Source organism: Canis lupus, chromosome 1 (genome assembly GCF_003254725.2).
Source record: "Canis lupus dingo isolate Sandy chromosome 1, ASM325472v2, whole genome shotgun sequence".
NCBI lineage: Eukaryota > Metazoa > Chordata > Mammalia > Carnivora > Canidae > Canis > Canis lupus.
In genome coordinates, this window is record NC_064243.1 from 888,442 (window position 1) to 908,419 (window position 19,978).

At 58.8% G+C, this 19,978-nt stretch overlaps 1 protein-coding gene across 10 annotated transcripts in view; it reads right to left on the bottom strand.

Moving 5' to 3' along the window:
• The window catches only part of NFATC1 (nuclear factor of activated T cells 1), a 96,277-nt gene that overhangs the window by 35,719 nt on the left and 40,580 nt on the right, over positions 1 to 19,978 (bottom strand). For 7 of the 10 annotated variants that reach the window (XM_035708887.2, XM_035708898.2, XM_025421940.3 and 4 more), the window contains exons 6-8: positions 18,225 to 18,365; positions 9,112 to 9,167; positions 3,330 to 3,462 (exon numbers count right to left, since the gene is read on the bottom strand). In XM_035708887.2, the coding sequence (XP_035564780.1) occupies positions 3,330 to 3,462; positions 9,112 to 9,167; positions 18,225 to 18,365 (330 nt within the window). Of the gene's footprint in view, positions 1 to 846; positions 1,185 to 1,799; positions 1,878 to 1,968; positions 3,463 to 9,111; positions 9,168 to 18,224; positions 18,366 to 19,978 lie in introns of those variants that run through there. The other 3 variants (XM_035708908.2, XM_025421944.3, XM_049111605.1) reach the window with 3 other exon arrangements.

A 19,978-nucleotide genomic window follows, 5' to 3' on the forward strand; every position in this document is an offset into this window, starting at 1 on the left:
AGCCTCCTGGCCCCTTGGCCAGGCCAACCCTGGACAGTGACCCTGAGACCAGAGGCCCCTCAGGCGGTGGGTGGTACGCGTGGAGGGTGAGGTGGGCATCATCCCCGGAAGCTGAGGTCCGTCTGCCCACGTGACCAGAGCGGGGAAGGCGACAGGAGGGTGACACGGGCCCACATGCCCCCAGCAACGAACACTCTGGTCCTCTCACTTCCGACATCGGCACTCCCTAGGGCCACGCTGGGGTGGCAAGGGTCCCGCGTCTGTGTGAGGTGGCCTTCCTGGGGGCACTGGCACTGTGAGGAGAGTTGCCACGCCCCCGTCTGCACCCACACCTAATTTTGATGGAAAACCTAAAATGGCTCTCGATTTTACGTGTTTGTATGTGAAAATGAATGTTACAGGTAGAGTTTAAGTGGACTTACTTCCTAAGTCACGCACGTTTCAACAGCACATCCACTGACCTCTCAGAGAACCTGGCGGCAGTGGAGCTGGGGCCATGCTGGGCTCCCAGCCACGCAGCAGCAGGTGCCTGACGAAACCAGCACCTCACAAGCCAGGTCTCCACACAGGGGCAGCAACCAGAAACAGCTCGGAAGGCGGCTGATGCTGGCCAGCCCAGGCCCCAACCCCCGTCTACACAGCGCACGTGCTCTGACTCCGCACAGACAGTCTGGTGTGAGCGGGGGAGGTCAGCCGAGCACACACAGGGGACACTCTCTTGGCAGCGCACCAAGATGCTAACACACGGGCGCTAAGAGCCAGGTCTGAGTGTGTGCTCATGCCTGGGTGGCCGTCGAGCATGCACGGCGACGGAAATGCTGTACTGAACACCAGACACACAAGCTCTAGTTTTGCATTCATTCTCTTATTTATTTTTAAAACCACACAAGGGGAGCCCCTGCAATTTACCCGTGAAGTCAGACGCTGGCCGAGGCCCCTGCTCCTGGGAGCTTATAGGCTAGTGGTGCGTGGGCTGGGCGGGCCAGACTCGGGACCGGCGAGCTCCCAGGGGCCGGCGGCGTGGATGCTTTGGTTTCCCAGGTACTGCAGCACATTTCCAGGGCAGAAGTGTGGAGGGACACTGAAACCTGATGGAGACAGGTCCCCAGAACGGCAGGCATGTACGCAGCCCACAGATGGACTGGCCACTACTGGAAGAACAGACTGTGTCTGTGGAGCACCGGCTACAGAGAGAGGTGCAGGTGGGCTGCTTTAGAGCAAGGGTGTGAAAAGCTGGGCAGAGGGCAGCGAGGTGACAGGGTGCCAGGGAGGGTGGAGAGGGTGGTGATGGGGTCCCCGGCAGGTGGGGGACATGGTGATGGGGTCATGGGGTGCCAGGGTGGGTGAGGGGCATGGTGACGGGGTCATAGGGTCCCAGGTGGGTGGGGGGTGTGGTGACAGGGTCCTAGGGTGGGTGGAGGGCATGATGACGGGGTCCCCAGGCAGGTGGGGGGCATGGTGATGGGGTCCCCGGGTCCCAGGGCAGGTGGAGGGCGTGGTGACAGGGTCCCTGGGTAGGTGGGGGGTATGGTGATGGGGTCCCCAGTGGATGGGGAGGGTGGTGATGGGGTTACAGGGTCCCAGGTGGGTGGAAAGCATGGTAATGGGATCACGGGGTCCCAGATGGGTGAAGAGAGTGGTGATGGGGTCCCGGGGCAGAGAGCAGGGCAGTCAGGCCTGTGTAGGGTGAGCCTGCAGGACGTGATTCCCAATGCAGGGTGGACACTGGATGGCATACACACAGCCCGGGGCACCCCATTATCTTAATAACAACATCCTTGGGGGCTCAGTGTCCCCACCTGTAAGAGAGGCATGCAGGTCACAGGCCAGGCCCTCTCCCACTGATACTGGAGAGTGTGCTATTCTCAGAGCAGGGACTGCAGAAAACATCAACGTGAGACATACTTTCTGAACTGGTTTAAAAAGTAATTTTTCTTATAAAGCCTAGTTTTCTTTAAAACATTCAACTTTTGGTCAACCATGCTTGAAGTTTAATTAGAACAGAATCATTACATTTTCCAAAAATAACTAAATATTTTGTCTTGTAAGATGTATTGCACCTTAGTCCAAGAGCAGACGAGCTGGGCTGGGTTGCACGAGGCAGTCCCACAAACCCAAGCGGGGTCACAGATCTGAGACCAAACAGCTCTGGTGGAGCTGCTCACAGGCACACGTTCCTCCTCCACAGTCCTATTCTGGGTCCACCTTGTGATGTGGTCATTTTATAACAAGATCACATTATTCAAATCTTGAAAAGCACAGCTAACATTTGCCCAAGAAACAGTTAATTCTAGCTGACGTCAACACAGATACTCCAGGGCTTTCTATCGTCTAGTCTGTTTTGTAAATGACACGTTATGGGTAGAGAAAACGAAACCTTCTGAGAATCCTGATTTTACCAAGAAGGCAACATGGCTGCTTTCGCAATAGTTTTTAGTGTAATGTTAACTTCCCTCTTAAATGATTCGAATACCTTAAGTGCTTAGAACTACAGTACAAAGACCGTCGGCAAGAGCTGAGCCAACAGGACACGATCACGTTCAGAATGACAGGCGATGCCGTGCTCTCTGAGCGCACACCCCGGCCCCCCAGTCAGTGCCAGGCAATGCTCTGAGGACCACGCGTAGCACATTTATTTTCTACTGGTTCAGGGGGTGAAAAAACACACCAGTATTTTCTTCCAGGAAACATTTTAAGCTGAAACGGCAAACTGATTTTCTAAGCGTCTACCCTCCAAGTGTGTGAATAATCTCAAGAAGGGCAGTTTCCAGTTGAGTCAAAGGTGCTCGGCCTGAAAGCCTCATGGTCACCGGGAGACGCAATTATTCACAGAAGAATGTGATGTGGGACATTAGCACAAGCACAGAAATCGTTAATGTTAGTTAATGACCACATCAAGCACCAGCCTTTAGGCTCAATAGCATGGGTTTATTTCTAAAGGCACCTGCAAAATAATTATGACTATTTGCTTTTCCACCTTAAACATCTAGAGAATTTAAGCACACATCTAGACCACCTCAGCTTTTGAGCGCAGAGGGCTGTCCTTTGTCTCCCCCCGGGCAGGTCTATATTTGCAAGCAGCCAGCACAATGATCAGTAATTACCTCAAGATGCAGCCCCCGCCCAGAACAGTAACGAAGGAAAATACACCAGAAGCTTCACTTCTTTGAAAACTGAGGACAGGGTCTTGCTAACAGGATGACTATGCAGCTTAAGCAGACAACGAAACAACCACTCTGCTTCGTGGCGACGGCCTCTCGGCATTTCCGTCTTTTAGAAAAAGTGCCCCCTCGGTTCATTTTCACTTAAAGTTAGAAAGAGAGCGTTACCGTTCGCAGGAAGGTAGGTGAAGTGCTGGTACTGGCTCCTCTTTCTTTTCCCGTTGCAGACATAGAAACTGACTTGGACCGGGCTGGTTATTCTCTGATTGCGAAAAGGCGGGATCTCGACCACCAGCGAGTTCTGGTGAGACATGGCAGAGAGGGGGACACAGTGAGCATGTCGCGCACCAGAGCAGCCCGCGCCGCCCCTCCAGGGCTCCCTCACGGTGGCCCCAGAGAGCTCGCCCGAGGCGTGGGCAGCCCGGCACCCAGGGCCGGCGGGCGCAGGGGAGCTGGGCTGGCTTGGGGCTTCAGCGGGGACACCACCGACACCTCCCCGAGCCAAGCCGCTGGTGCTGAGCCGAGGGCAGAGGGGGCACTCAGCCGGAGAGGTCCTCGAAAGACCCCCACGCATCTGCCTGCCCCAACCACCATGGCCAGTGACCTCTGCAGGCTAAAGTCTCACACAGGGCTCGTGGATGGAGCCGTGCTCAGGTGACAGGATGAAGACCCAGGAGAGGCCACCTGGAGGGCTCAGCGGTGGAGCGTCTGCCTTTGGCCCAGGGCATGATCCCGGGGTCCTGGGATCGAGTCCCGCATTGGGCTCCCCGAGGAGAGCCTGCTTCTCCTGCCTGTGTCTCTGCCTCTCTCTCTGGGTCTCTCATGTATAAAGAAATATAATCTTAAAAAAAAAAAAAAAGGACCCAGGGGAGGTGCTTCCTGGAGATGCATCCCAGGGACAGGTATGGGACGAAGCCTGTCATAGCCCCCCAGACACCCTCGAATGGAAGGCAGGTGAGCTCAACACGAGTGGGTGGACAGTGAGAATGTATGGCACAAACGGGGACAGATGCTTCCTGGTGGGCACTGTTACTGTCTCACAGTCCAAAATACAAATTAGCAACATGGTCACAAAAATTTTGCTCCTTCCAGTATAGGCCTGAAACAAGTCAGGTGGGCAGCATGAGATAAAAGGAGACACAGGCTGGCGGTCAGTGGTGGACACCGCCGGGTGCCTGAATGTTCAGAGGACAGGTCTTCACAGGCGCCCATGCTGTGCTTGATTTCGCACGAGCGACAGGATTTCACATCCAAAATGTTTCTTCAGTTTTGTCAAATGATTTAAGTTAGCACTTAGAGAAAATGAGTAAGAAAAATCCATCGTATCAAGTTTTTGTTAAAGAAACTGTAGCTCGTTACCCAGTTTAATAGCAAAATTGATTGAATCGTGTTAAGTAATGGAATCTTAGAAATGTTAAAATGGGAAACTGAAGAGAATATCAGGCCCCACATTTTCCTTTTACAGATAAAGAAACCAAGGCACAGAAGCCTATCTGGGAGGACATGCAGGTGGCAGGGCCCCTCGGGGCACCATCCCCTGGGGCCGTGCTCACTCCCAACTAAATGGGCTCACTGCTTCCATACGTGTCCCACCTGGAAGAGGCAATGGGTCTCTTGTCCCCTTGGCAAAACTAACGCTCCAGACCTGGCGCTGACGGGGTGAAGGGTGGGTCACACGGGGGAGGGTGCATGCTCAGGGCCGGGGCCACCATGCTGAATGTCAGCTTCCCTGTTTGCACATGAGGATCAAGGGCAGGGGGTCTACATCTGGGCTTGTTTCCTAAGGGTTCGAGGACGTGGACGGGTGGACGGGGACCCTGCAGGAAATGCTGGTGCTGTACGTGGCTAGCACTGGCGACGGCGAGCCCCCGTGGGGCACAGAGCTAGTGGTCTGACCACCACGGAAGAAGAGGAGACATGGAGAGGAAGAGGTCCTACTTAAACAGAGGATGAAAATGAGGTGAGCCACGAGGAGCCGTCCACGGGGGGCCTGCGAGGGTCTGTACGGACTGCACAGGGCAGAAGCAGGCGTCGGACCAGGCCCGGCCTTGACGGTTTGGTTTTTATAGATTCTACTTGACTGGGGGCTTCTGTTACCTCTCTAAACAGAGTATGCAAAACACCATCCCCCCGGGAACGCGGTGAAGGAAGAGGCATGGAAGGGAGTGCAGTGAGGGGCACTGTCGTCCCTGCCACCTGTTGGGACAGGAACAGAACAGGGATAACAAACAGCTCTTGATAGGTCCCTGAACTCGCTTTAAGAAACTGCATCGTCTACACTGCTCACAACAGCACATAAACCACACACACAGCAGGATTCTGCTTTGTTTAAAAACTGCGTGCGAGGGCAGCCCGGGTGGTTCAGAGGTTTACCACCGCCTTCAGCCCAGGGCCTGATCCTGGAGACTGGGGATCGAGTCCCATGTTGGGCTCCCTGCATGGAGCCTGCTTCTCTCTGCCTGTGTCTCTGCCTCTCTCTCTCTCTCTCTCTCTCTCTCTCTGTCTCTCATGAATAAATAAATAAAATCTTAAAAAAAAAAATTTGTGTGCAACATAACGAGTGTGTGTGTGTGTGTGTGCATATATGCAGGCACATGCATGTGCACGAACATGCACGCACCAGGAGAAGCCTGGCAGGATGGACACCCAAATGTCAGCAGTGGTGCAATTACACCAGGTGCTACATTCTCCAAATTTCCACAACGAATAATATATTCCTTTATAGTTAGAATCAGTCTATAAAAATAAACCTCAATTAAGAGATACGGATGAATCATAAAACTAAAGTACTTCCCTCTTCACACGTACTGTTATGATTCTCTTAAAACAACTATTAACAGGCTTCCTTTAAAATATGCAGCCACTCAGTAAAAAAGACAAGCCAATGACACAAAAACGAACATGCAGACTTGGCAGGATTTCTGCAGGCTTCTTCCATGCTCAGGGGAGCTGGGGGGGAGGGAGTGCAGCTGGGGGGCCGGGGCACATGCGGGAGGCTGCTGGGGGCGGCTCCAGCTGTCTGTCCCACCGCCAGGTGTGTTTACGACAATCCTGTGAGCTGAGCAGCAGCAGGAAGCCGAGCTGCCTGCGGCCCACGGCGCCTCCCCGGGGCTACTCAGGCACGCAGGACACAGGACAGGACCCGCAGGAGACGTGTGCACGCGTGTGAGGTCCCGAACACGGGAGGGTGCCTGGACATCCTGGGAGAGGAGCGAGCTCGAGAGCGCAGGTTTCCCCCTGGGGCCAGGGAGGAATCTTTTCCATCTGACAAGACTGGAAAGGCTTCTGGTAAGTGGATCAGAGCTTTGGAAAAGGAAGCTGAAGTCACAAGAAAAGATGCTTTGTCCCGATAGAGCCACTTGTGAGGGCGCAGGTGGCCCAGGGCCTGCCGAGAGCCAGCAGCGTTGGAGGGCCACTTCCACATCTCCACTCGGGGCTGGGAAGCCTACCTGCTGCGGAGCAGAGAAAAGCTGCCTGCTGGCTTCAACAAAGCCCACCAAGGCTCCCTGTTCACACCGCCCCAACAGCCCAGGGCCCCTTGGGGCCCCAGACAACACTACCATCTTGCCTTGAGCATGATTCCTGAATAAGCCAACTTCCCATTTCCCTGCACTGTCAGATGGACCACACACCTGTCCAGGGCCAGGGGTGAGCTAGGGGACCACACACCTCTCCACGGCCAGGGGTGAGCTAGGGGACCACACACCTCTCCACGGCCAGGGGTGAGCTAGGGGACCACACACTTGTCCACAGCCAGGGGTGAGCGAGGGGACCACATACCTGTCCATGGTCAGGGGGTGAGCTAAGGGACCACACATCTGTCCACGGCCAGGGGGTGAGCTAGGGGACCACACATCTGTCCATGGCCAGCGATGAGCTGGGGGACCACACACCTGTCCACAGCCAGGGGGTGAGCTAGGGGCCCACAGGTCTGTCCATGGCCAGGGGGTGAGCTAGGGGACCACACACCTGTCCAGGGTCAGGGGGTGAGCTAGGGGACCACACACCTGTCCACGGCTAGGGGGTGAACTAGGGGACCACACACCTGTCCACGGCTAGGGGGTGAGCTAGGAGACCACACACTTGTCCATGGCCAGGGGGTGAACTAGGGGAACACACACCTGTCCATGATCAGGGGGTGAGCTTGGGGACCACCCACTTCTCCCTGGCCAGGGGGTGAGCTAGGGGAACACACACTTATCTACGGCCAAGGGGTGAGCTAGGGGACCACACTCTTGTCATGGCCAGGGGGTGAACTAGGGGACCACACACCTGTCCACGGTCAGGGGGTGAACTAGGGGACCACACACCTGTCCACGGCCAGGGGTGAGCTAGGGGACCACACACTTGTCCACAGCCAGGGGTGAGCGAGGGGACCACATACCTGTCCATGGTCAGGGGGTGAGCTAAGGGACCACACATCTGTCCACGGCCAGGGGGTGAGCTAGGGGACCACACATCTGTCCATGGCCAGCGATGAGCTGGGGGACCACACACCTGTCCATAGCCAGGGGGTGAGCTAGGGGCCCACAGGTCTGTCCATGGCCAGGGGGTGAGCTAGGGGACCACACACCTGTCCAGGGTCAGGGGGTGAGCTAGGGGACCACACACTTATTCACGGCCAAGGGGTGAGCTAGGGGACCACACACCTGTCCATGATCAGGGGGTGAGCTTGGGGACCACCCACTTCTCCCTGGCCAGGGGGTGAGCTAGGGGAACACACACTTATCTACGGCCAAGGGGTGAGCTAGGGGACCACACTCTTGTCATGGCCAGGGGGTGAACTAGGGGACCACACACCTGTCCACGGTCAGGGGGTGAACTAGGGGACCATACACCTGTCCATGGCCAAGGGGTGAGCTAGGGGACCACACACTGGTCCTCGGCTAGGGGTGAGCTAGGGGACCACACACTTGTCCACGGCCAGGGGGTGAGCTAGGGGACCTCATGCCTGTCCATAGTCAAGGGGTGAGCTACAGAGTTTGGAAGAACTTTGAACTTCTCAGGTGAACAGTCACCTGCTGGCCACAGTATAACTGCTGTTGGCCTGATGACTCCTGCTGCTTTTCCAAGGACCATGCAGAACACATGCACACTGGACGGGAGAGGTTAATCCCACTATGGCAACAGTCAGTTTTAATATCACTTAACACACAGATGGTCAGTGGGTGAAAAGTGAGACCAAGCTACTTGCAGCCTAGGAGAAACCCACTTTGAACATAAAGACGCCACCAGAAGCCTCAGGGATGAAGGACGCCTGCACTCACACGTGCCACACAAAGCCAGAGAAGCTGTGTTGTCTCAAAGAATATCTTCTACTTACGACCACAGGGGCAACGTTATTTCTCAGGCACCTACACGTGCATGCAGTACCCAGCAGCTGTGGGCAGAAAGTCTGCATGGAGCAGGCATGAGGACCCCCCGGCCCCTGCCAGCACTCCGCTCACAGGCAGAGACTGAGCACCTCTGAGTGGCACGAGATCTGACTTCACATCTAGTTCGTGTTCAGAACAAGTGTCTATGAAGTGACATGCATTCTCTGAGGACGGGAGACAAGAAGTCATGCCAAGGACACTGGTGGAAGCTGGTGCGGCTTGGAGACTCGGGAGCAGCCACTGCTCCCGGGGCCTCCCTGCTCACAACGATAACCAGAGGGTGGCAGTGGCCCCGTGACGTGAGCCCCTCAGTGCACCCACGGTCCTGGCCAAGGACGGGTGTGTGGTCCCGTCGGGGTTTACAGGGCACCTCCTGGGTGGAGCCCAGGTGGGGTCCTGCCCCCCGTGGTCACTCTGCTGTCCTCCTCGAACTCGTGTTGTGTCCCACAAGCACTTGTGTCAGGCAGGGCTCCGTGATCCAGTCTGGCATTCCCAGTCACTCCTGCTCGCAGGAACCCCCTGCCCAGCCTCCAGAGCACCGGCACCCCCAGGGCTGCGTGTCCAGCCACACTTACCGGCTTACATAGGTCTCTATCCAGCTTGGCCTCTGTCTCCCAGATGTGGTGACCGTCTAGGGGGAAGAGGCAGAGGGAAGCCCATCAGTTTGGGTGCCTGGGCGAGTGCCCCGCCTGGACGGTGAGCCCTGACCAGGCACAAGGGACCCCGGGGACCACAGCCCTCTGACCAGCTCGGGCCACCCGGGCTGTTAACGCAGAAGAGCAAACAGTTACATGTGCGTCACCAGCTGAGAGGACATGCCTGGCCCAGACGTGGGCAGGGAGCCTGGCAGAGCCCGAAGGACCCACCCACCCCCTCTGTAGGAGGGAGCCACATGCAGTGCATGCCCCAGAAATCCAACCCCCTCCTACGTCCTCAGGCCCACCGCCCCAGCTTCATGCCAGGCATGAGTGGTTTCTACATGCCAAGCTTTTCTGAGGGAGGCGAGCCCAGGAGAAGCACCCGTGACCCAGGAGAGGATGCACAGGCCAGGGAGCTGACCCAGGTCTGTGTCCCGGCCCCTGTACCCACCAGCTCCAGCCTAAGGTGCGTGCGTGCCAGGAAGCAGGGGCAGATGACCCAGGGCTGCAAAGCCCCCGTGTGTTTTGGGAGCAGAGTTGTTCTAACGCGTGAGGGCCTGGGAGCCCTGGTCCTGCCTCTGCTCAGACCAGCGGTCGGCTGAGGGAGAAAATCCTCTCTCTGATGGCTTCTTGCCACATCAGGACACAGAAATGCAAAATATGGTATTTTTAACTTTACCCCAGTGGCCATTTGCATGTTTCAAAAAAAAAAAATAATAAAAAGGCTCCCAATAGGCCTTGAAAGGGCTCAGTGTTCCTTGGGTCCCGGCCTGCAAGGGGGGAGCTTCAGGGAGCCTGGGGTGGGAATGTCTGCGAACTGAGCTCTGGGCCTTCAGGAGCCTCTCCAGGGCTGCCGGCCACGTGGGGGACAGGCGGGCGTTTCCTCAATCGGCAGACGGGCATCCCCTGCTGAGGACTCCCTCCTCCTCCTCTCCTGTGACTCTGTCCCCAAACACACAACTACAGCAAGAGACGCTTAGCAATGCTCCTGCTGTTTTCGAAGAAGAGATTGTGTGTATGTGTGTGTAACAGATCCTAAATTATAAATAAATTAGACAAAATCTCCTTCTTCTGCCTGACAGTCAGGGCGGGCAGGGGTGGAGGGTGGAGACAGCAGGAGGAAATATGAGTCACAGAGCCCGGAGCAACGTCGGCGTGCCAGGACACATGGGCCTCTCGGGATGCCCGGGCTCCCAGTGCCAACTACCCACCAGATGAACCCACTCAGCGATAAGATGCAGACCAGGGCCCAGGGGATCAGCCGCCCTGTCTCCTCCAGGAAAACATTATCGGAAACTAAAAATACACTCTGCCATTCTCAAAGGCACCAACCAAGACTCCCACAAAGCATCACAGTTTCCGGAACGCCGAAGCATCCTTAACCCCCCAGCCCCTGAGCTGATGGGCAATCCTGAGCCGTGGGGGTCGGGGGACTGGGGCCAGGGGTCGGGGTTGGGGCCCAGGGACTGGGCCTGGAGGTTGGGGTTGGGGGCCAGGGGCTGGGCCTGGAGGCCAGGGTCAAGGGCTGGGGACCAGGGGCAAGAGGCTGGGGACCAGGGGCAAGAGGGTGGGGCCAGGGACTGAGCCTAGAGGCCAGGGTCAGGGGTTGGAGGCCAGGGGCTAGGGTTGGGGGCCAGGGGCTGTGCCTGGAGATTGGGGTCGGGGGCTGGCCAGGGGCTGGGGTTGCGGGCAGGGGCCGGGGTCCAGGCAGCCTTCCAGGCCGTGCAGACAGGAGCCCCACCCACCACTTAAGGATTTGAAACGACCCCGTTCCCTAAGCAAGTGACCCAAGTGCTCCTCCTGCCCATGGCACGGCCTCCATCTGCTGCTGGGAGGCTCAGCACGGCGCCTGTGGACCCAGCACAAGCCTCCTGGGCCTGCGGGCACCGGTCCTTGTCAGAGCGTCAGCCCAAGGCTGGCAAGGCCCACTGTGCGTGTACATTCAGCTTTCCCAAGGCCTGCCCCACTAACTGCAGAGTAAGAGAGCACAAGCAGAGCCTCCAGACACTCCTGTCAACCACCAGGCTTCTGGAAGGCGGGAAGGGCAGGGCCTGGAGGTCTCAGGGGCCCAGGGCTCCCAGCACACTCTGCGCACCTGTCCTGGGCTCTGGGCCTGTGTTCCCTGAGTCCTCGTATCTGTGACTGAATCACAGCCCAGCCCATAGAGGCAGGGGCACGGCCTGTTTTACTGAGGATCCCCAGCAAGCTGCCACCCACATAGAAACAGATACAGACCAATTGCCCAAGATGGCAGTGCCCAGGCCACTCGACGTGGCTGATAATCGTGTACACCAGGGAACTGTGAAGCCGGCTCCCACGTGCACCAGAACCAGCAGGGACCCAGTCGCAGTCGCCCCAGGAGCTGGTGGCATGGGCCCCACCGTCCAGCCTGTGGACATCCAGCCCCTGGGTGCCCCCTCTGCCAAGCCCAGCCAGAGGTGGGCCCCACGCAGGCACTAAGCAAAGCCCCAGCCTCCACAGGGACGGGAAAGGCTGGCCCTGGAAGAGCCGAGGAGCTCCAGCCTTATCAGGAGCCCCAGGTCCTCAGTAGGAAACTGTGCGCAAGCCCAGAAGTAAAAATATTCCGAATCATTAGGGAATTCCCTGCAGGGTGAGTCATCGGAAAGGCTTCCCCGCCACACCCGCCCGGAGGCTTCCACAGCCGGCCTGGGCCGCTCGCCTCCCTGCCCAGCGCTGACTCACACGCTCCCGGGCGGCCTCTGCGGGAGCGTCGGCGGCCTTCCCGAGCGCTCCAGAGCCCTGCCTGGCTTCCCACCAAGTCTCAGCACCGTGCCGGGGTCTGCCAGTCCCGGGTGGAGAGACCAACGGTCCGTCACATGGAATCGCAGCTTCCCTGCAGCCCAGGTGACGCCGCCTGGGCCACGTGCACACGGTCCCCACCCCGCATGGCCGCCGGCTGCTGACACCGCCGGGTGCACACCAGGACCCCAGGAGGCCACGGCGGGGTGCACATGGGGGGCCGCTCCACACTCCTGTGGGGGCCACAAAGACGGGTGCCCACACGGGGGCAGGTGGGGGTGCTCTGGGGCTGTTCTGGTCACATGGGTCCCACACAGGGGAGTGCCCCCCTGCAGCTGGTCTTCACCCTTCCCCATGCCCGAGACACTCCCAGGCCTCACACTCTGGGGTGCCCGCTTCCCCCAGAAGAGACTCCAGGGTGAGCTAGGATCACTGTCCCACCGTGGGCTCAGCCTGGCCCTCACTGAGGGTGACTCTCCACGAGCAGACTCCCCTCTGGGGCACCCGCCCAGAGAAGGGAGCACACGTTCTTGCTGGCGCACCCGCACCACAAGTTGGGCACCACCCCAGCGTCTACCCTGAAGGGATAAGCCCACATGGTCCATGCACATGACAAACGCCACTCAGCCTTCAAAGGGACGAGATTCCAATGCACTCCTGCAGGGAATCCCTGGGAGACGGCCGCTTGGGGCATGGAGCTGGGCACAGTGGGACCCACACCATGCACGTCCAGGGCAGCGTCCACAGGGACAGCTAGTGGCTCTGAAGCTGCCAGGCTGGGGGGAACAGGGATGAAGGCTTCTGGGAATTTCTAGAACTAGTGGGACACCTACCTGGCTCTGAATAAGCCAAAGACCAATGAACTTTAAGTGGATGAGCCACGTGGTCTCAGTCATATCTCAGCAAAACAGATAAAATGTCAGTTCTCCAACCTGTGTGTGACCTGTGCCACCTCACCCAGCAGCGTCCTCTCCACACCTCTCCTTTCCCATCAAGACCCAGAGCTGCAGTAGATGTGGGAGGGCAGGACCTGGAACACAGCTCTCCTGCTGGGGAGGGACCCGAGCCCACTCTCTGGATGTGACCTCAGTGCTGAAACAGGAGCACCTGGGCGCAGTTTGGGTCAAACCACAGGGAAACACTGGCCACCAGCCCAGAGAAAGGATTCTGGTGCCAACCCTTTCCCGGCAGGGACACAAGGCCTGTGGACGGGCCCCCTGCCCACACTGGGCCCCCTGCACTGTCCAGTGCTGGTCGCCATGCCCCAGGAAGGACAGGGGAGGCCCAAGGTCATGCTGGCATCCCACAGAAGAGCCTTGTGAGGGAGGGGTGAGACCATGACTCCCCAGGGGGCACCAGGGCGCATCATCCTGGGGCATCAGTGAAGAGAAGCCTGACCCGGGGAGAGAAGCAGGACAGGAGGGTGGCTTCCAGCATCACCGGTCCTGCACAGTCACAGGTGATACTGTCTGAGGGCGCCAACTGTTTCTGCTGCCTCATGCAGCCAGGCCCTGGTGGGTGTACCTGCTAGCTATGCTGCTGCAAGCTGCCCCCCACCTGCCCAAGAACGCTGCCCGTGGAAGTCACCTCCTTGGCACACAGCTGTCTCTGTGGATAGGTGGGCCCTCTCGCCCCCTCCCGCCCCCTCCTGCCCCCTCCCATGTCCACGCCCGGAAAACTCAGAGCAGATGCCTTCTTCCCCACACCAAGTCATGACCTGCACGTACGTGAGCCCCACCACTGGCCGGCGGTGTCCATGTCTGGGCAATTCCCAGAAACCCTTCAGAAGAAGCATGCCAAGGCAATGGGACCCCAGCCCTGAGGCCACAGCCCTGCCCCAGGGCGGGAGAGGTGGGTGCCAGAGGTTGCCGCTGAGTCCTCGCTGCCAGAGCCCAGATGGCCAAGGCCCGGGATGTAACCCCGCTGGCTGTGCCCAGCTGCGCCCGGCTGGGGCGGAGAGACAGCGGGCCCCTGGCTCCTGGGCAGTGTCACGGCCGCACAACCTGGCTGGGGGGGGCGGGGCAGTGGGCTCACACACATACCTGCTCTCACACACCCTGACACATCTGCTCACACAACCCTGACACACCTGCTCTCACACTCTGACACATGCACCTGCTCTCACATACACTCCCTGACTCACGTGCTCACACATGGTCCAACAATCCCCACCATATACACCTGCTCACACACACACTTGCTCTCATACATGTGCTCTCTCTCTCTGACACACATACGTGCTCACACATGCTCCAGCAATGCCCACCACACACACCACACCTAAACTGGCATCTGAGTCCAGGCCTATGTGTGAGCCGGTGAGTACCTGACAACAAGAAAAGCTGCACAGGACCCCCCGGCCTCCACTCTGTGGGGAGGGGCTTTCCCAGGTGTGCTCTGCTCCGGACTGTGGCCTGAGACCCAATCTTGAACATGAAGTCATCCCTAGCGGATGTCCTGAGAGTCGCTAGAACTGGGTGGGGGGCAGAGATGAGGAGCGACCACGTCACACACACACACACACACACACACACACACACGTGAGGCCTGGACACGCAGCTCAGGGATCCTACGGGCCAGAGTCCGTGCTTTCCCCTCCAGCAGCCTTCAACCCTCCCCCACATCAGAGAAGCTTCTGGTAGCACAGGAGCCACTATCCTGCTTCAGGAGCAACAGGCATGTGTCAAACCCAAGGGAGGGAGGTGTGCAGACCCCGAAGCTCACCAACCAGGGAAGGCCCGTGTCGGCCTTCGAGTCTGGAATCTGGTCACCTCTAAAGGATTTTCTTAGCCATGGCCCTGCATGTGGGGCATTCAGAACAAAGTCGGGAGATGAGGGGAAGGGGATTGCGCAGGTGGAGCTAGTGCAGGCTCGGGAACTCAGGCTCATGGCCCGCTCTGAGCGCCCTCCCCGCTCCCTGTGGCACACACTGTGGGGGGAGTGTGGGGGATAACGCTGCCTCCTCCGATCATTAGCCCCTCCACCCCGCCCCCCACCTGGGACCAAGGGTGGGGTGGGAGCCTCCTCCCAGGAGGGCCCACCCGTGGGTGGCTCAGCCCAGCAAACTGAGGAGGAGCCGGTCACCTGGGAAGCCACCAAAGGGGAGGGACCCAGGCCAACCCTCAGGGGAGCCACCTGGGGCTTCTTGGGGAGGAGCGCTGAGCACCCAATGAAGAGTGATCTGGGGCTGGAATGGCACCCACACTGCAGCCTGACCAACTGGCTTCCACGTTTATACCCAGGGGGCCCATGTCTGGGCACAGCAGCCCAGGCCTTAGATGCACAGAATGGCAGCTGGCCCCAACTCACAGCAGCGCCCCCCACCAACCCTGGGTGTGGTCCAGCTAAAGAAGGCGCTGCTGCTGGAGGCCCCCAAGTTTGGGTGAGGTTTGTGGGCAGCAGAGAAGCCAAAACAGGCTTCACTCATAGTTTTCAGTAATGGCAGGATGACAGACGGGAACCCCAGGGAACGCCCCCCTACAGCCCTGGGGTCAAGAGCACGACAGTCTGACGCACCCAGACTGCTGCTGCGCTCACCTATTCTGCCTCTGGCCTGCCTCAGCGGCAGGGAGCCCACGTGGCTCATGCTGTCCTCATGTGTACTCAATGCGACCGCGTCCCTTGGGTGGACTCAAATGCACGCGTGTACGAATACATGACTTAGTCCACACACACAAGTGCTACCAGTCATCTTCGCGGCTACAGATGGGGGAAGGTCAGCAAGTCACGTCCCATGCTGGTATGTCTGTGACATGTGGGGCTGGTGGCCTGAGGCCGGGCCTCCTGCACCGGACACTCAGCCACAGGCTGCCACACGCTGCCTTGTCCTCAGCAGTGCCCTCTGACGCCGAAGCCACAAACCGGATCCGAATCCTCGGAGGAAAGGTATCCTGACACCTGGACCTTTTGGGAGACACAGGAAAGGACTCCCCCCAAAATCTTGATGGTCTTCTGGAAAGCACCATCACTTACACAGCCAGAGCGCCGTGCTGCCCTCCACAGTCTTTGTGACACGTCTCACAAGGACTCCACAGCCCCTCCTCCCATCTGGGCTGGCCCCAGGGACCTGTCAATGCTGCCCTCAGCACAGGCACCCACGCCCCTCCATCTCTGACCTGCTCCTGCCGCGGGTGTGGGGAAGTGCACCCCTCCAGGAGGTACAGCAGCTGTGGGCACCCCTCGAACAGAAAGAACTCCTTGAGACCCTCACAAAGCCCTGGGTTGCGGGTGCCCTAAGCCCAGAGCGGCTGCTGGGAGGCCCAGATGCAGGCGGTAGGTGCCCCGAGATGCCCAGAGCAGCGTCCCAGCGGGAAGAGCTGGGAGCCCGTGGGCCTCCATGGTGGGGCTCAGGCCTGCCGGCTCACACGCCACCCTGGCACCGGCCCAGCAGCAGCGTGAAGACTGAACTTCCCAAGAGACCAACGGCTGCATCAGAGCCCTGCAGGACAGCTGCGCTTTTAACCTGAATTGACTTTAGTGTTTTCTCCAAAACATCAACTAGGAAAAGCCCAGTTACAGTTACAGAGCACATCAGGACATGTGAGGTGGAGTGCCGCCTCCGCCAGGAGTCAGAGGTCAAAGTGGTTTCCTTCTCTTGGAAATGTGACTTGCATGAGATGCAAACCACCTCATTTAAATACAAACACAAGCAGTGACAGCGTCCAGAGGTGTAACCACAGTGTTCATACCCACTCACAACAGTTGCGGCCTCTGACCACATTGCCACCTATGCTTGCAGCTTGCCGGCCGTGCGCCTGACGCCAGGCTGCTGCAGGGAGTGGCTGGAGGGCCCCTGGGTGAGGATGGCGCTGGTTACGCACCTAGGGACTAAGGTCCCCACACTGTGGGCTGGCGGCCAACCTCCACGTGGCACTGTGATGCCATGGAGCAGAGACCTGGAAATGAGTGGGCCGGCTGGCGGGGGGACCTGCCCTGAGAAGCAGCCTCACAGTGCCCACAAAGCAGGGAGCCTCCAGGAGACCCCATGATCCCATCCTGGCGCCAAGGTGATGGCACATGGGCTTCTCCTTTGGGTGGCAGCCAGGAGAGTGCCACCTGGGGCTGCATCTCAGTGCATCTCCTTGCAGCCCGGCAAGCAGAACGCCATGGCTGCACCCCCCACCCATGCTTGTTTATACAAAGCTCAAATGGTTACACCATTTCAAAATTACCCTCCTCCAAAAAAAGGTGTTCCAGTAACGCAAATTCTGACCATTATGCCTTGTTGTTTTTCTCCATAATTCACAACGTGTTTTCCAATTATGTGCATGATTACACAGGATGACTGAGCTGAACACGCAGAACTCTCAAGCCCGTTTTGATGGAGGCACTTAAGCTTCCTGCACAAAATCAAGACCTCATTGTGGATGCTAATCACTGGCCTGGTTTCTAGTGATCAGCGTGGGTCCTGCACTGGTGCTCTCTGGAAAACTCTCCGTTTCTGCAGGAAATGGGGAGGAGAAAACACAGCCCAGCGGCAGCAGCCCCATCAAGGGGGAAGGACCTCATGCCCATTGGCCATGCTTGGCAGGGAACCAGCTCCAAAATCAGCTGCAGAGAACTTCTGGGAGAGGCGAGCCCCACACACCCTCTCACCGGCTCTTGTTTGTGATTTGCATGGGTGCCCAGGGGCCTCTTGTCAGACGGTCCTCGGGGCAGGAGCTGCGCACACACGCACATCTGCCTGGCAGCACACCCAGGGGCCTATTGCCCAAACATCAGACAAGAGAGACATGCAGCAACCATGCCCCACCACTCCCCACACCGAGGTCTGCCCCCACCCACTTTGACGTCTACACATTCGGAGTGGTCTACACACACACACGCAGAACGGCTGAGAACCCAAGTGCCACGGCTCACACAGCAGCAGCACCTGCCTCTGCATCTGTGGCACCAATAAGAACGAGGCTTCAGGTCCAGGTACAGGTCCCACCGCCTGCCACGCTGCCCCGCATCCAGACGCTTGCCTCCAAGACGGCTGGGCTTCAGCCAGACGAGAAGCCCTTGTCTCCACAGAGCAGAACAGTGCTTCCCAAGACGGCATGCATGGTGGCCCGGGGCAGGGCCTGTGCACAGCCAGGAGGGCGCCCTCCATCCAGTCCAGGCAAAGGGCCAGGGGCCATGGCCAGCGTGCGGAAGGCAGCCCGCTGACACAGGCAGAGCTAGGAGATCTGCTCCTGCTTCCCAGCACACAGACACCCGCAGAGTGGCCATGCTCCACCACCAGGAACCAATTCCACCTGTGCCCAGAGCGGGGAAACACTCCTACGGCCTGTTCGCACAGGAAGTACCTGGTGCTTTCTCCACAAAAATGACTTTGGAGTCTTGCAGAAAGTTGTGTCCAGATAGGACCATCTTCTTCCCGCCAAGGACGGGGCAGCTGGCCGCGCTCTGCTTCTCCACGAGGGGCAGCTCCTGGGCCGACCGCTGGGCTGCATGGGGTCAGAACAGGGAGAATGAGCATGTGCCCCCGGCCCCACATCGCGCAGCAGCCTGAGTGGGTGCCCGGGCTCGGCCAGGCGGTCAGGAACTTGGATTTCCCGGCAGCTGCTCAGGGTCTGGGGCAGGGGGCGCGGTGCGTACACGGAGCACTAGGGCAACCGCATGCGGCATCCTGGCCACCCTAAGGACAGCCTCCTGCATGAGAGGCAGCAGCCCCACGCAGGTTCGTGTGACCACGCACACAGGGTGATTACACATCCAATTTGTGCACATGGGGAAATCAGGAGGCAGGAATTCGTGTTCGCACGCGTGTACGTCTGTGTGTGAGCCTGGGGGTGGGGTGGGGGAGGAATACGTGCACGCGTGCATGTAAGTCTGTGCATGAGCCTCCCTGGGGTGAATGCGTGCGCGTGCATGTGTGCATCTGTGGGAGAGCCTCTGTGGGGGAATGCGTGCGTGCACCTGCATGTCCTCTGTGAGCCTTCCACTCCAGGGGCCCCTCGGCTGTGTGCGGCCCAGACACAGCCTCCGGGGGAGGAGCAGCCGACTGGACCTCCTGTCACGGTGAGCAGAGCGTGGGCTCCTAGAGCTGGGAGCCACAGGGAGACCCTCCCCAGGCACTGTGGGCGTGCAGGCCCCGTGTCTGCACGGGGGGGCCTGGGGCTTCGGTCCTGTCTGGGCCGCGGGACCAGAGGGGCCGGGACAAGACAGGCAGTGACCAGAGCACAGGGCAGTTGGGTCATCTGGGGATGACAGGGCACAGTGAGGCCACCGACCCAAACTTTCTGGGCAGAAACAGTGGCAAGCACGGGCGTTTCTGCCACCAGCTCCACACCAGCAGTTCTCCTGCAGCTAGTGGGCTGGAGGGTGGAAGTCCCTGGGGCTTCGTGGGGTCAGGGGACAAGGCACAGCCACGGCTGGGGAGTCCTGGCACCGAACTGGGTCAGACTCTCAGGTCAGAGGTGAGGGAACCAAACCCAGACGCTCCCTAAGGTGGGCAGGTGAGTGTCCTGTGACAGCCACACCCCGTGACAGACGTTCTGACAGTGACCGCACTGTTCATGACAGTGGGCCGCATGTCCCGCCAGACCCTGCAAAGACTTCTGCGGGTCCCGCCCCCCAGAGCAGCCACTGCACACGGGTTTGTGAGGCTTCTGTCAATCACCTCACTTGCCGACAAAAGTCAACAAAGTCACTGCCAGGGGTCATGGAGCCCCTGCAGGAGCAGGGTGTCAAGCCTAAGGCTGGATGCTCCTGAATCACACAAAGGATGAAAGTAAGGAAAACCAGGGGCCACTAGGGAAGGCAAGCAAGTCCTATGCGGGCCAGCAAACTTAGTTTGCTCCACCCCACAACCAGACCGACGACCGAGTCCCACTCAGGTTCCATGCATGCACCTCGGGGTCTTAGCAAGCACCTTGGGGTCCATGCACGCATCTTGGGTCTCAACAAGCACCTTGGGGTCCATGAATGCACCTCGGGGTCCCAAATAAGCACCTCAGAGTTCCAAGCATGCACCTTGGTGTTCTGTGCAAGCATCTCGGGGTTTAAGCAAGCACCTTGGGGTCCTGAGTAAGCACCTTGAGGTCTGAGCAAACACCTT